Here is a 12927-nt window from a genome sequence, read left to right as displayed (position 1 = left end):
GGTCTAAACCAGGACTAAACCAGGTCTAAACCAGGACTAAACCAGGACTAAACCAGGACTAAACCAGGTCCAAACCAGGACTAAACCAGGTCTAAACCAGGACTAAACCAGGACCAGGATTGTGGATATAAATGTCATGTTTTCTTGGTAGATCTTTTTTTTAAATTAAATTTCTTTCAGTAATAAATGATTTAATAAATGTGTTTGTTCCGTTTCTTCTTCATTTGAAGCTTCTCTTTCTTTCTCGTCTCTGGATTTATGCTGAACTTTCATATTTGGTCATGTTCCTCAGCCCTTCCTCTTTTCCCACGCGTCCGCTGACCTCTGACCTCCAGGCAGCGTCCTGCGTCGTGACCTTTGACCTCACATTCACAGAAACAAAGAGCACAAAATGAGAACAATGAGAGCACGTTCTAACGTTCCAGAGGGGGCGCTGTGGCCCGGGGACCAATCATATTTAATAATCACATGTTTGTGCGCCTCCATTGTTGATGCGGCTACTCGGAGCTGTGGTCACATGGTCTCCAGTGACCCCCGACCCCGGTGGTGGACACCGGAAGTGAGGGATGTGGTCAGACTGAAGAAGGAGACCTACAGGTCACTCTGGCTGTAGGTCTCCTGAGGTCATCGACAGGTATCGACAGGTCAAGCGGGAGCAGCTCGTGCTGTCGCAGAGGCAAAAACCCGGGACTGGGAGGAGTTTGGGGAGGAGTTTGGGGAGGAGTTTGGGGAGGAGTTTGGGGAGGAGTTTGGGGAGGAGTTTGGGGAGGAGTTTGAGGAAGAGTTTGGGGAGGAGTTTGAGGAGGAGTTTGGGGAGGAGTTTGGGGAGGAGTTTGGGAGGAGTTTGTGGAGGAGTTTGAGGAGGAGTTTGGGGAGGAGTTTGGGGAGGAGTTTGGGGAGGAGTTTGAGGAGCCCATGGAGGAGGACTATCGTTCGGCCCCAAAGAAATTCTGGCAAAGCGTCCGGCGCCTCAGGAGGAGGAAGCAGTGCTTCACCAAAACGTTTACGGTGCAGGTGGAGAAGCAGGTGGAGAAGCAGGTGGAGAAGCAGGTGGAGAAGCAGGTGGAGAAGCAGGTGGAGAAGCAGGTGGAGAAGCAGGTGGAGAAGCAGGTGGAGAAGCAGGTGGAGACCTGCTGACCTCTGACCTCGACTGGAGATGTGCTCGGACGGTTGAAGGACTTTGAGGACGTCTTTAATCCCACTGTCACGTCTTCTGAAGAAGCAGAGACTGAAGACTCAGAAGGACTCGTCCATCACCCAAGATGAAGTCACTGAGGTTGTTGGGACAGTGTCTCTGGACTGGCAGACCGGGGCGGGGCCCCTCTGGTCAAGAAGGGGGAGGGTGTGTTCCACCTACAGAGGATCACACTCCTCAGACTCCCATAGGGTCTGTTCCAGGTCCTGGAGGAGAATCTGACCCATAGAACCTCAGATTCAGGAGGAGCAGGTTTAGGTCCTGGTGGTGCAACACTGGACCAGCTCTAGACTCTCCACCAGGGGGCGCCAGGGCTCATGGGAGTTTGCACAGTCACATGTGCTTTGTGGATCTGGAGAAGGCTTTGGACCGTGTCCCTCGGGGTGTCCTTTGGGGGGTGCTCCGGGAGTACGGGGTCCGGGGCCCTTTGCTCAGGGCTGTCCGGTCCCTGTATGACCAGAGGGGGCGCTGTAAGTCAGACCTGTAATGTTGGACTCCTCAGGGCTGCCCTTTGTCACCGGTTCTGTTCATAGTTTTTATGGACAGAATTTCTAGGCGCAGTCAGGGGTCAGAGGGTGTGGTCAGGGGTCGGAGGGTGTCCGGTTTGGGGACCTCAGGATCTCATCTCTGCTGTTTGCAGACGATGTTGTCCTGACGGCTCCATCAAACCCGGACCTGCAGCTGCACTGGGACGAGAGGGAAGCGTCTGGGATGAGAATCAGCTCCAAATCCGAGGTCATGGTTCTCACCGGAAAAAGGTGCCTTGCTCTCTCCATGTGGGGGAGGGGTCCTTGCCCTAAGTGGAGGAGTTCAAGTATCTCAGGGTCTTGATGGAGCGTGTGATTGACAGTTGGACTGAGTCCAAAGACAAAGCTCTGGATTTATCGGTCACTCTACGTTCTGACCTCACCTATGGTCATGAGCTTTAATGACCCAAAGGACAAGATCATGATACAAGCGGTCGAAATGAGTTTCCTCCCCCGGGTGGCTGGGCGCTCCCTTAGAGATAGGGGGAGGAGCTCGGCCACACAGGGGGAGCTCAGAGTAGAGCCGCTGCTCCTGCATGTCCCACCAGGAAGAGGCCCCGGGGAAGACCCAGGACAGGGGCTGTGGATGTTTGTGAAGAAGGGCGGGGCTGTAGGCGGGGCTGCATGTTAGCAAGGGCGGGGCTGTGGGCTGTATGTGAAGGGCGGGGCTGTATGTGAAGGGCGGGGCTGTATGTGAAGGGCGGGGCTGTATGTGAAGGGGCGGGGCTGTATGTGAAGGGCGGGGCTGTATGTGAAGGGGCGGGGCTGTATGTAAAGGGGCGGGGCTGTATGTGAAGGGGCGGGGCTATATGTGAAGGGGCGGGGCTGTTTGTGAAGGGCGGGGCTGTATGTGAAGGGGCGGGGCTGTTTGTGAAGGGCGTGGCTGTATGTGAAGGGCGGGGCTGTATGTGAAGGGCGGGGCTGTATGTGAAGGGCGGGGCTGTATGTGAAGGGGCGGGGCTGTTTGTGAAGGGCGGGGCTGTATGTGAAGGGCGGGGCTGTATGTGAAGGGCGGGGCTGTATGTGAAGGGCGGGGCTGTATGTGAAGGGCGGGGCTGTATGTGAAGGGCGGGGCTGTAGGTGAAGGGCGGGGCTGTATGTGAAGGGCGGGGCTGTATGTGAAGGGCGGGGCTGTAGGTGAAGGGCGGGGCTGTAGGTGAAGGGCGGGGCTGTATGTGAAGGGCGGGGCTGTATGTGAAGGGGCGGGGCTGTATGTGAAGGGCGGGGCTGTATGTGAAGGGGCGGGGCTGTATGTAAAGGGGCGGGGCTGTATGTGAAGGGGCGGGGCTATATGTGAAGGGGCGGGGCTGTTTGTGAAGGGCGGGGCTGTATGTGGAGGGGCGGGGCTGTTTGTGAAGGGCGGGGCTGTATGTGAAGGGCGGGGCTGTATGTGAAGGGCGGGGCTGTATGTGAAGGGCGGGGCTGTATGTGAAGGGGCGGGGCTGTTTGTGAAGGGCGGGGCTGTATGTGAAGGGCGGGGCTGTATGTGAAGGGCGGGGCTGTATGTGAAGGGCGGGGCTGTATGTGAAGGGCGGGGCTGTAGGTGAAGGGCGGGGCTGTATGTGAAGGGCGGGGCTGTATGTGAAGGGCGGGGCTGTATGTGAAGGGCGGGGCTGTAGGTGAAGGGCGGGGCTGTAGGTGAAGGGCGGGGCTGTATGTGAAGGGCGGGGCTGTGGTCCTCGTTCTCATTTAGTTCAACGTCAGAACTTTCTGGTTTCACATCATTTTATTAAAAGAATCGTGATAAAAGAAAATACACTTTAGTGAATCGATTATGTACAAAAAATACACATTTAAGTCACATGGTCTAGACAAAGGGGGCGTCGCCAAACTGAAGATTCCACACATTATGAATAAATACCACTCACACAATTCATACAAAAGTCGATGCTCAAGTTCTCCAGGATCAAAAAACAAAAGAACGTTTCATAAATATTCAAAAACCACGTTAAAGCTGCAACACGGAACTTTTCACCTGTCGCTGCGTCTGATTCGACCGTGAAATGTTTGATCTGAATAAACTGAGATTTGTGGAAATGAAGCAGATTTTGTGAAGATTTTTCATTAAAATAAGAACAAAGAAGTTCCACACTGCACATTAAACTGTTGCCGCGGTAACGCGCCACATTAGAATAAGTGACATTTCCAAAAAGACGTCGTTTCATCAGATTTAGTTTGAAATTAAAAACATTTTGAATTGTTTTAATTCTAAATTTCAAATGATGAATTTTGCTGCGTCAATTTTCTCAATTTATAAATTCAAAATGAAACTTTAAAGTCACAGAATCAAGAGGATGAAATTTCACAGCAAATAAAAAAAATGACATGACAATGAATTTGAAGTTTTAAAGATTGAATATTTTAAACACAATAAAAGTGAAAATGCTCAAATTAAAAACAGGCTTTTCACGTTTGTGAAAAGTGAGGAATTTGCCGACGCTTCAAATTCAACCGTGCCCCGCCCGACCGCGCCCCGCCCGACCCGTCAGGCTTAAAGGATACCGCCTGGTATTAAGATCACTTGCAGGACGCGCACAAACACACACGTTACACACACACACACACACGTTACACACACGTTACACACACGTTACACACACCCACACGTTACACACACCCACACGTTACACACACCCACACGTTACACACACACACACACGTTACACACACCCACACACACACACGTTACACACACGTTACACACACGTTACACGTTACACACACCCACACGTTACACACACCCACACGTTACACACACACCCACACGTTACACACACGTTACACACACACCCACACGTTACGCACACACGTTACACACACACGTTACACACACACACACGTTACACACACCCACACGTTACACACAGCCACACGTTACACACAGCCACACGTTACACACACACACATGTTACACACACACCCACATGTTACACACACCCACACGTTACACACACACACACATGTTACACACACACACACATGTTACACACACCCACACGTTACACACACGTTACACACACACCCACACGTTACACACACCCACACGTTACGCACACACGTTACGCACACACGTTACACACACCCACACGTTACACACACCCACACGTTACACACACCCACATGTTACACACACCCACACGTTACACACACACACACATGTTACACACACACACACATGTTACACACGTTACACACACACACGTTACACACACACACGTTACACACACGTTACACACACACGTTACACACACACACACGTTACGCACACACGTTACACACACACACACACATGTTACACACACCCACACGTTACACACACACATGTTACACACACCCACACGTTACACACACACACATGTTACACACACACACACATGTTACACACACCCACACGTTACACACACGTTACACACACACCCACACGTTACACACACACACACACGTTACGCACACACGTTACACACACACACACACGTTACACACACACCCACACGTTACCCACACGTTACACACACACACACGTTACACACACACACACACACACCCACATGTTACCCACACGTTACGCACACACACCCACACGTTACACACACACACGTTACGCACACACACGTTACGCACACACACGTTACACACACACCCACACGTTACACACACCCACACGTTACACACACACACACGTTACACACACACACACGTTACACACACACCCACATGTTACCCACACGTTACGCACACACACACACACGTTACACACACACCCACACGTTACCCACACACACCCACACGTTACACACCCACACGTTACACACACACGTTACACACACACACGTTACACACCCACACGTTACACACACACACACGTTACACACACGTTACACACACACCCACATGTTACGCACACACACACGTTACACACACACCCACACGTTACCCACACGTTACGCACACACACCCACACGTTACACACACACACGTTACACACACACACGTTACGCACACACACACACACGTTACACACACACCCACACGTTACACACACACACGTTACGCACACACACACACACGTTACACACGTTACACACACGTTACGCACACACGTTACACACACACACGTTACACACACACACGGCGTTCGCTCAGTGATCTTAGCACGTTAGTACTTTTCAGTGCCGTCCTCAAACCTCAGCCCAGCGAGAACTGAGACTGATGAAACAAACCCTCTTCCACTTCAAATATGTCAGATCATAAAGGATCATAAAGGATCATAAAACGACACAAACATCGCTTCACGTTTTGAGGAAATAAAATTCTCTTTCGGTCGAGTCAAAATTCAAATGAAACTGTAGTGTTTCTCCCAGAGCTTCACTTTCCTGCGCTGGGATTGGTCTGTTTTGTTCCTTTGCGATTGGCCCGGTGGATCCTCTTCTGTGATTGGCCGGTCGGCGCCGGCGCTCTTCAGGGATTGGGCGGTTTCTCTGCACTGTTCGGAGGGGTCAACGTGGCCACGCCCAGAGGGGGAGGAGACAACGAGCCGTCGAACGCCTGTGACTGTCGCTCCTGCGCTTTCATCTGCAGAAGAAGAAATGTTCAGACTCGCCGGTAGGTCAAGGTAGGTCACATGTTCAGATTCACCAGTAGGTCATGTGTTCAGACTCGCCAGTAGGTCGAGGTAGGTCATGTTCAGACTCACCAGTAGGTCGAGGTAGGCCACGTGTGTCTGGATGTTGTGCCGGTCGTCGAGCTTCACTTTGGGGAAAGTCTTGAGCTGAGGCGTCGGCTCTGAGCGGAGAGTTTCCATGAAGGGAGACATCCACCGAAGACAAGGAGAGACACTCTCCCACGACAAACCTGAGGAGACAAGACACCAGAGACAAGAGATCAGAGACAAGAGAGCAGAGACAAGAGAGCAGAGACAAGAGAGCAGAGACAAGAGAGCAGAGACAAGAGAGCAGAGACAAGAGATCAGAGACAAGAGAGCAGAGACAAGAGAGCAGAGACAAGAGATCAGAGACAAGACACCAGAGACAAGAGAGCAGAGACAAGAGAGCAGAGACAAGAGAGCAGAGACAAGAGATCAGAGACAAGACACCAGAGACAAGAGAGCAGAGACAAGAGAGCAGAGACAAGAGAGCAGAGACAAGAGATCAGAGACAAGACAGCAGAGACAAGAGAGCAGAGACAAGACACCAGAGACAAGAGAGCAGAGACAAGAGAGCAGAGACAACACACCAGAGACAAGAGATCAGAGACAAGAGATCAGAGACAAGACAGCAGAGACAAGAGATCAGAGACAAGACACCAGAGACAAGAGAGCAGAGACAAGAGAGCAGAGACAAGAGAGCAGAGACAAGAGAGCAGAGACAAGAGATCAGAGACAAGACAGCAGAGACAAGAGAGCAGAGACAAGACACCAGAGACAAGAGAGCAGAGACAACACACCAGAGACAAGAGAGCAGAGACAAGAGAGCAGAGACAAGACACCAGAGACAAGAGAGCAGAGACAAGAGAGCAGAGACAACACACCAGAGACAAGAGAGCAGAGACAACACACCAGAGACAAGAGAGCAGAGACAAGAGAGCAGAGACAACACACCAGAGACAAGAGAGCAGAGACAAGACACCAGAGACAAGAGAGCAGAGACAAGAGATCAGAGACAACACACCAGAGACAAGAGAGCAGAGACAAGAGAGCAGAGACAACACACCAGAGACAAGAGAGCAGAGACAAGAGATCAGAGACAACACACCAGAGACAAGAGAGCAGAGACAAGAGAGCAGAGACAACACACCAGAGACAAGAGAGCAGAGACAAAGAGGAGAAAGTACACAGCCCTGTGGAGCGCCTGTGCTGATAGTCCAAGTGTCTCCAGCTGCACACACTGCACCCGATCATCAGGAAGTCAAGAGTCAGAATCAACAGACAGGTTCTACTTTCCGACAGGTTTGAATGCATGTTCTTCCTGTTCTGTGACGCACTTTGGACTCGGGGCAAAGAGACAGTAATGAGAGACTGACCCGAGACTCTGTGCACCACGTCGAAGGACGAGAAGTGACAGAACGCTGCAGCCGCCAGGACGGAATACGAGAAGTCCAGAGCGCCAATGTTCATCAGGGACAAGTCCAGGAGCTGTGGGAGAAGAGAGGGACAGACATCAGGCACAAGTCCAGGAGTTGCTGTACGCGTCGGCTCTGCGGCGTGTCTCACCTGTGTGATCTGGATGTACGTCTCCTGCGAAAACTGTGGCACCAGGAAGTTCTGCTCGTCGCTCTGAGCCTCGACCTGGCAGTAAAGTTTGAGCCACGAGATCGGAGTCTCAGGACAGAGGTTCCACTGCAGCGCCTGAAAGAGACATAAGGCTGAGTCTGGACCAACAGACCCTAAAACAGACCCCTACAGGACCAAACAGACCCTAAAACAGACCCCTACAGGACCAAACAGACCCTAAAACAGACCCTACAACAGACCTTACAACCACTGCAGCGCCTGAAAGAGACATAAGGCTGAGTCTGGACCAACAGACCCATAGAGGACCCCACGGACCCATAGAGGACCCCACGGACCCATAGAGGACCCCACAGACCCATAGAGGACCCCACAGACCCATAGAGGACCCCACGGACCCATAGAGGACCCCACAGACCCATAGAGGACCCCACAGACCCATAGAGGACCCCACAGACCCATAGAGGACCCCACGGACCCATAGAGGACCCCACAGACCCATAGAGGACCCCACAGACCCATAGAGGACCCCACGGACCCATAGAGGACCCCACAGACCCATAGAGGACCCCACAGACCCTTAGAGGACCCCACAGACCCTTAGAGGACCCCACAGACCCTTAGAGGACCCCACAGACCCATAGAGGACCCCACAGACCCTTAGAGGACCCCACAGACCCATAGAGGACCCCACAGACCCTTAGAGGACCCCACAGACCCTTAGAGGACCCCACAGACCCTTAGAGGACCCCACAGACCGGGTGAAGCGTGTGAGGGTCAGAGAGCAGGACTGACCTTCAGGATGAGCAGCTCTGTTTTCTGAATGTCCCATGTGTCGCAGGCCCCGTCTGTGACGTACGCGAACTCAAAGATCTTTGGAGGGTAAATCTCCTGAAGACGAGAAACAGACCATAAGTGTCATGAGACGTTTAAGTCGTGAAGGAAGACGAGACGTTTAAGTCATGAAGGAACACAAACTAAGCCCAGTCTGGTCGTTACCTCGATCTTGGCGGCGATGAAGAGCGCTGTGATGCCGATGAGCTGCAGATAATCTTTGTTCATGTCGTCTTGTGTCAACATGAAGCGGTCGAAAAAGTCCTGGGCCAAATACGCCGTCTGTCGATGTAAACTGTAAACCTCACTGACCTGAGACCAGAACAACAGACACGTGAGAAACCAGACGGTAACAGAACAGACACGTGAGAAACATTAGATTAAATACATACATTAAATACATTTAGAGAATTACACTGATCATTTCTACCTTTATTTGGTTAAAAATGGCATTGTAAAAGTCTGAATGTTGGACATGATTTGACCCTTGAACTCTTGAACCCTGAAAGTGCCTGACCTCCAGGAGCCAGTCCAGCAGGATGGCCCTCATCTTGGGCTGCACTTTGGGGTGTTTCTGGAGGTAGCTCTTGTCGTGGACATACTTCAGCTCTTTGTTCAGCATTTTGATCCAGACGTCGTCACAACTCGCCCAGCTGCAAACGCACAAACACAGAGAACACACACACACAGAGAACACACACACAGAGAACACACACACAGAGAACACAAACACACACACAGAGAACACACACACAGAGAACACAAACACACACACAGAACACACACACAGAGAACACACACACACAGAACACACACACACACAGAGACACACACACACACAGAGAACACACACACACACAGAGACACACACACACACAGAGAACACACACACACAGAGACACACCGGTCAGTCTGGGTCCGAAACAAGTGTCTATGTTACACCAGATGCCCTCACGCAGCTTGTGTAAGTTCACCTGGAAGACCTGACTCCCAATTAAGCCTCAGGCAGACGGCTCGGCCGCTTCAGACCGTACTGCGAGCCACCACCTCCCCTCCTCCTCCTCTGCACCCCCCCTCATTCACCACCTCCTCCTCTGCACCCCCCCTCATTCACCACCTCCTCCTCTGCACCCCCTCTCATCCACCACCTCCTCCTCCTCTGCATCCCTGAGCTGGGGGATGTGACAGTGTAGTAGCAGTAGTATTTGCAGTAGTACTTGCAGTACCTGAGCTGGGGGATGTGACAGTGTAGTAGCAGTAGTATTTGCAGTAGTACTTGCAGTACCTGAGCTGGGGGATGTGACAGTGTAGTAGCAGTAGTATTTGCAGTAGTACTTGCAGTACCTGAGCTGGGGGATGTGACAGTGTAGTAGCAGTAGTATTTGCAGTAGTACTTGCAGTACCTGAGCTGGGGGATGTGACAGTGTAGTAGCAGTAGTATTTGCAGTACCTGAGCTGGGGGAGGGGCGAGGCCTGGATGAACAGGTTCTTGAAGATGAACTGTCTGAAGTTCTTGGGTTCGTGGCTCGGTTCCAGTTCTTTGTGAGGAGTTTCCATGAGAACACAGGGACTGGAACCTTCCTCCGCCCGCCAGCACTTCTGCAACACCATAAGACATGTGACACGGGGTCCCAGGACAGGGCCCCGACACTGCAGGGTCCCCACACTGTCCCAGAGAGTCCCACACTGTCCCAGAGTCCCACACTGTCCCGGAGAGTCCCACACTGTCCCGGAGAGTCCCACACTGTCCCAGAGAGTCCCACAGAGCATAAAAAGGAAGAAGACACAGATGATGATGAGTTTACAGGAAGGATCTAACGATGAGCTGAGGACATCTAGTGGTCAAACAGAGGCAATGCAACTCAGTTACCAGGTGAAATAAGGTTAATAACACGCACCTGGATCTCATAGCTCTGCTTCTTGGCGGCCGGTGTCACCTTCTTCTTTAGAGGCTGAGGACAAAACAAGAGAGTTTAATGTTAATAATCTCACACACGAGCAAAGACATCCACTGTGCCACAGCAGCACGTTCTGACCGCTCAAGAACAGGCTCTGACCGCTCAAGAACAGGCTCTGACCGCTCAAGAATAGGCTCTGACCGCTCAAGAATAGGCTCTGACCGCTCAGAACAACCTGAACACGCTCAGAACAACCTGAACACGCTCAGAACAACCTGAACAGGATCTGACCGCTCAGAACACGCTCTGGATATGAAAGATAAAGAAGAGCTGGTCACCTCAGACTTCCTCCTCTTCGGCTGTGGTTTCCCCGAAGGCTCCAGCGTGTTGGAATCTCTGGCCTGCAGAGTGAGACGGCCGCTACGGAACAAACGCCACGTTAAACGACACTTTAGGTCTAGTCCAGGTCTAGTCTCAGACCTCAGACACGCGAGCTGTAAAACTCACCTGCGTCGAGACATGATGTGCTTCAAGTTTCTGTTTCACTGAAACAACAAAAGAGAGGAATATTAGACCACATGTTATAAACATGTTATAAGCCTGAGAGCTGCAGTGGGAGCCATCTTGTGAACCAGAGCCTGCTCTCAGTGTCTCTAGACACACTTCTACACCTGGTGCAGAGCCCTCAGACCCGGGACAGAGCCCCCAGAGCCGGGACAGAGCCCTCAGACCCGGGACAGAGCCCTCAGACCCGGGACAGAGCCCCCAGAGCCGGGACAGAGCCCCCAGAGCCGGGACAGAGCCCTCAGACCCGGGACAGAGCCCCCAGACCCGGGACAGAGCCCCCAGTCCCGGGACAGAGCCCCCAGTCCCGGGACAGAGCCCCCAGACCCGGGACAGAGCCCCCAGACCCGGGACAGAGCCCTCAGACCCGGGACAGAGCCCCCAGACCCGGGACAGAGCCCCCAGACCCGGGACAGAGCCCCCAGAGCCGGGACAGAGCCCCCAGAGCCGGGACAGAGCCCTCAGAGCCGGGACAGAGCCCTCAGAGCCGGGACAGAGCCCCCAGACCCGTCAGAGCCCTCAGACCCGGGACAGAGCCCCCAGAGCCGGGACAGAGCCCCCAGAGCCGGGACAGAGCCCTCAGAGCCGGGACAGAGCCCCCAGACCCGTCAGAGCCCTCAGACCTGGGACAGAGCCCTCAGACCCGGGACAGAGCCCCCAGAGCCGGGACAGAGCCCTCAGACCCGGGACAGAGCCCTCAGACCCGGGACAGAGCCCTCAGACCCGGGACAGAGCCCTCAGACCCGGGACAGAGCCCTCAGAGGCTAGCAGAGCAGAGCTCGCGCTGAGTTTGAAAGTGGAGCCAAAACGGCGGCGGCTCTTTTAGCCTCTGTGGAACATTTACGGCTCAAACGCGCGAAAAGTGACCGCCTCACCGGACGCGTTCCACCGGGCACACGTCCCCGCACGTCTGAGGTTTAAGACTGCGCCGTTAAAAGTGACAAAATGCGCCAAATAACGACTTTTCTCGGGGTCGGACCGGCAAAGACGCGCCAATTCCTCCCGCTCTCAACAGCGCCGCCTCCGCTTCACTGACGCGGGGCGAAGTGAGCGCGAAACACCGCGAAACACGCAAATGTCACGCGTGTGGTGCGGGTTTGGAGGACGTGCGGAGGCTCGGGAGGGACGTGTCCGCGCGGGGACGTTTTCTGAGCCGAACAAAGGCCAAAAGCGGGAGAGACAGAGATGCTACAGTTTAGCCGCGGCTAACGAGGTCAACAATGGGAGCTAACGCCGTTTAGGACCAATTTAACCACTTTAAACCACTTTAAACACTGAGAACATAAGTTTAAACACTATTATGACAGGTTTAAACACTGACGTCATGTTTAAACACATTTACAAATCTGTTACTGCGGTATAACATGCAACAAACGAGCAAAGAGGCAGATTAGCAATAATAAGTAGATTAAAAGTGTTCTTTTATCACAAACGCGCGCTCAGGATGAACCAAAACTGTATTAAATCAACACTGAAGCTCCTTTTGTCACGTTAAAGCAGAAATAAGACGTGTGTTTGAGAGGAAACGAGCGGGACGTGGTCATTGTCCCGGTTTAGCCCGAATTTTGACCTGGATTGGTCCTGGTTTTAAAGTGGTTTGGGCCTGGTTTTAAAGTGGTTTAGTCCTGGTTTAGTCCTGGTTTAGTCCTGGTTTCGACCCGATTCCCTCCCAAACATTACAAA

The 12927-nt window shown here is 52.7% G+C and overlaps 1 protein-coding gene across 1 annotated transcript; it reads right to left on the bottom strand.

Annotated features, from left to right (window-relative positions):
• Window positions 1-5969: 5969 nt before the first annotated feature.
• Window positions 5970-11257, bottom strand: ccne2 (cyclin E2). The gene is made up of 11 exons (XM_072460544.1): window positions 11188-11257; window positions 11019-11100; window positions 10681-10734; window positions 10233-10381; window positions 9300-9435; window positions 8948-9094; window positions 8744-8839; window positions 7931-8065; window positions 7741-7852; window positions 6416-6573; window positions 5970-6294 (listed from the first exon to the last, which is right to left on the bottom strand). Exons 1-11 carry the CDS (start codon window positions 11199-11201, stop codon window positions 6181-6183), a joined length of 1197 nt encoding a protein of 398 aa, XP_072316645.1. The 5' UTR covers window positions 11202-11257; the 3' UTR covers window positions 5970-6180.
• Window positions 11258-12927: the final 1670 nt, after the last annotated feature.

This window comes from Eucyclogobius newberryi, unplaced genomic scaffold (assembly GCF_026437365.1).
Source record: "Eucyclogobius newberryi isolate DKJ021-1_F unplaced genomic scaffold, fEucNew1.0.hap1 SCAF_3, whole genome shotgun sequence".
Taxonomy (NCBI): domain Eukaryota; kingdom Metazoa; phylum Chordata; class Actinopteri; order Gobiiformes; family Gobiidae; genus Eucyclogobius; species Eucyclogobius newberryi.
Note: the sequence above shows the minus strand (reverse complement) of the source record. Positions and strands in the feature narration are given on the sequence as shown.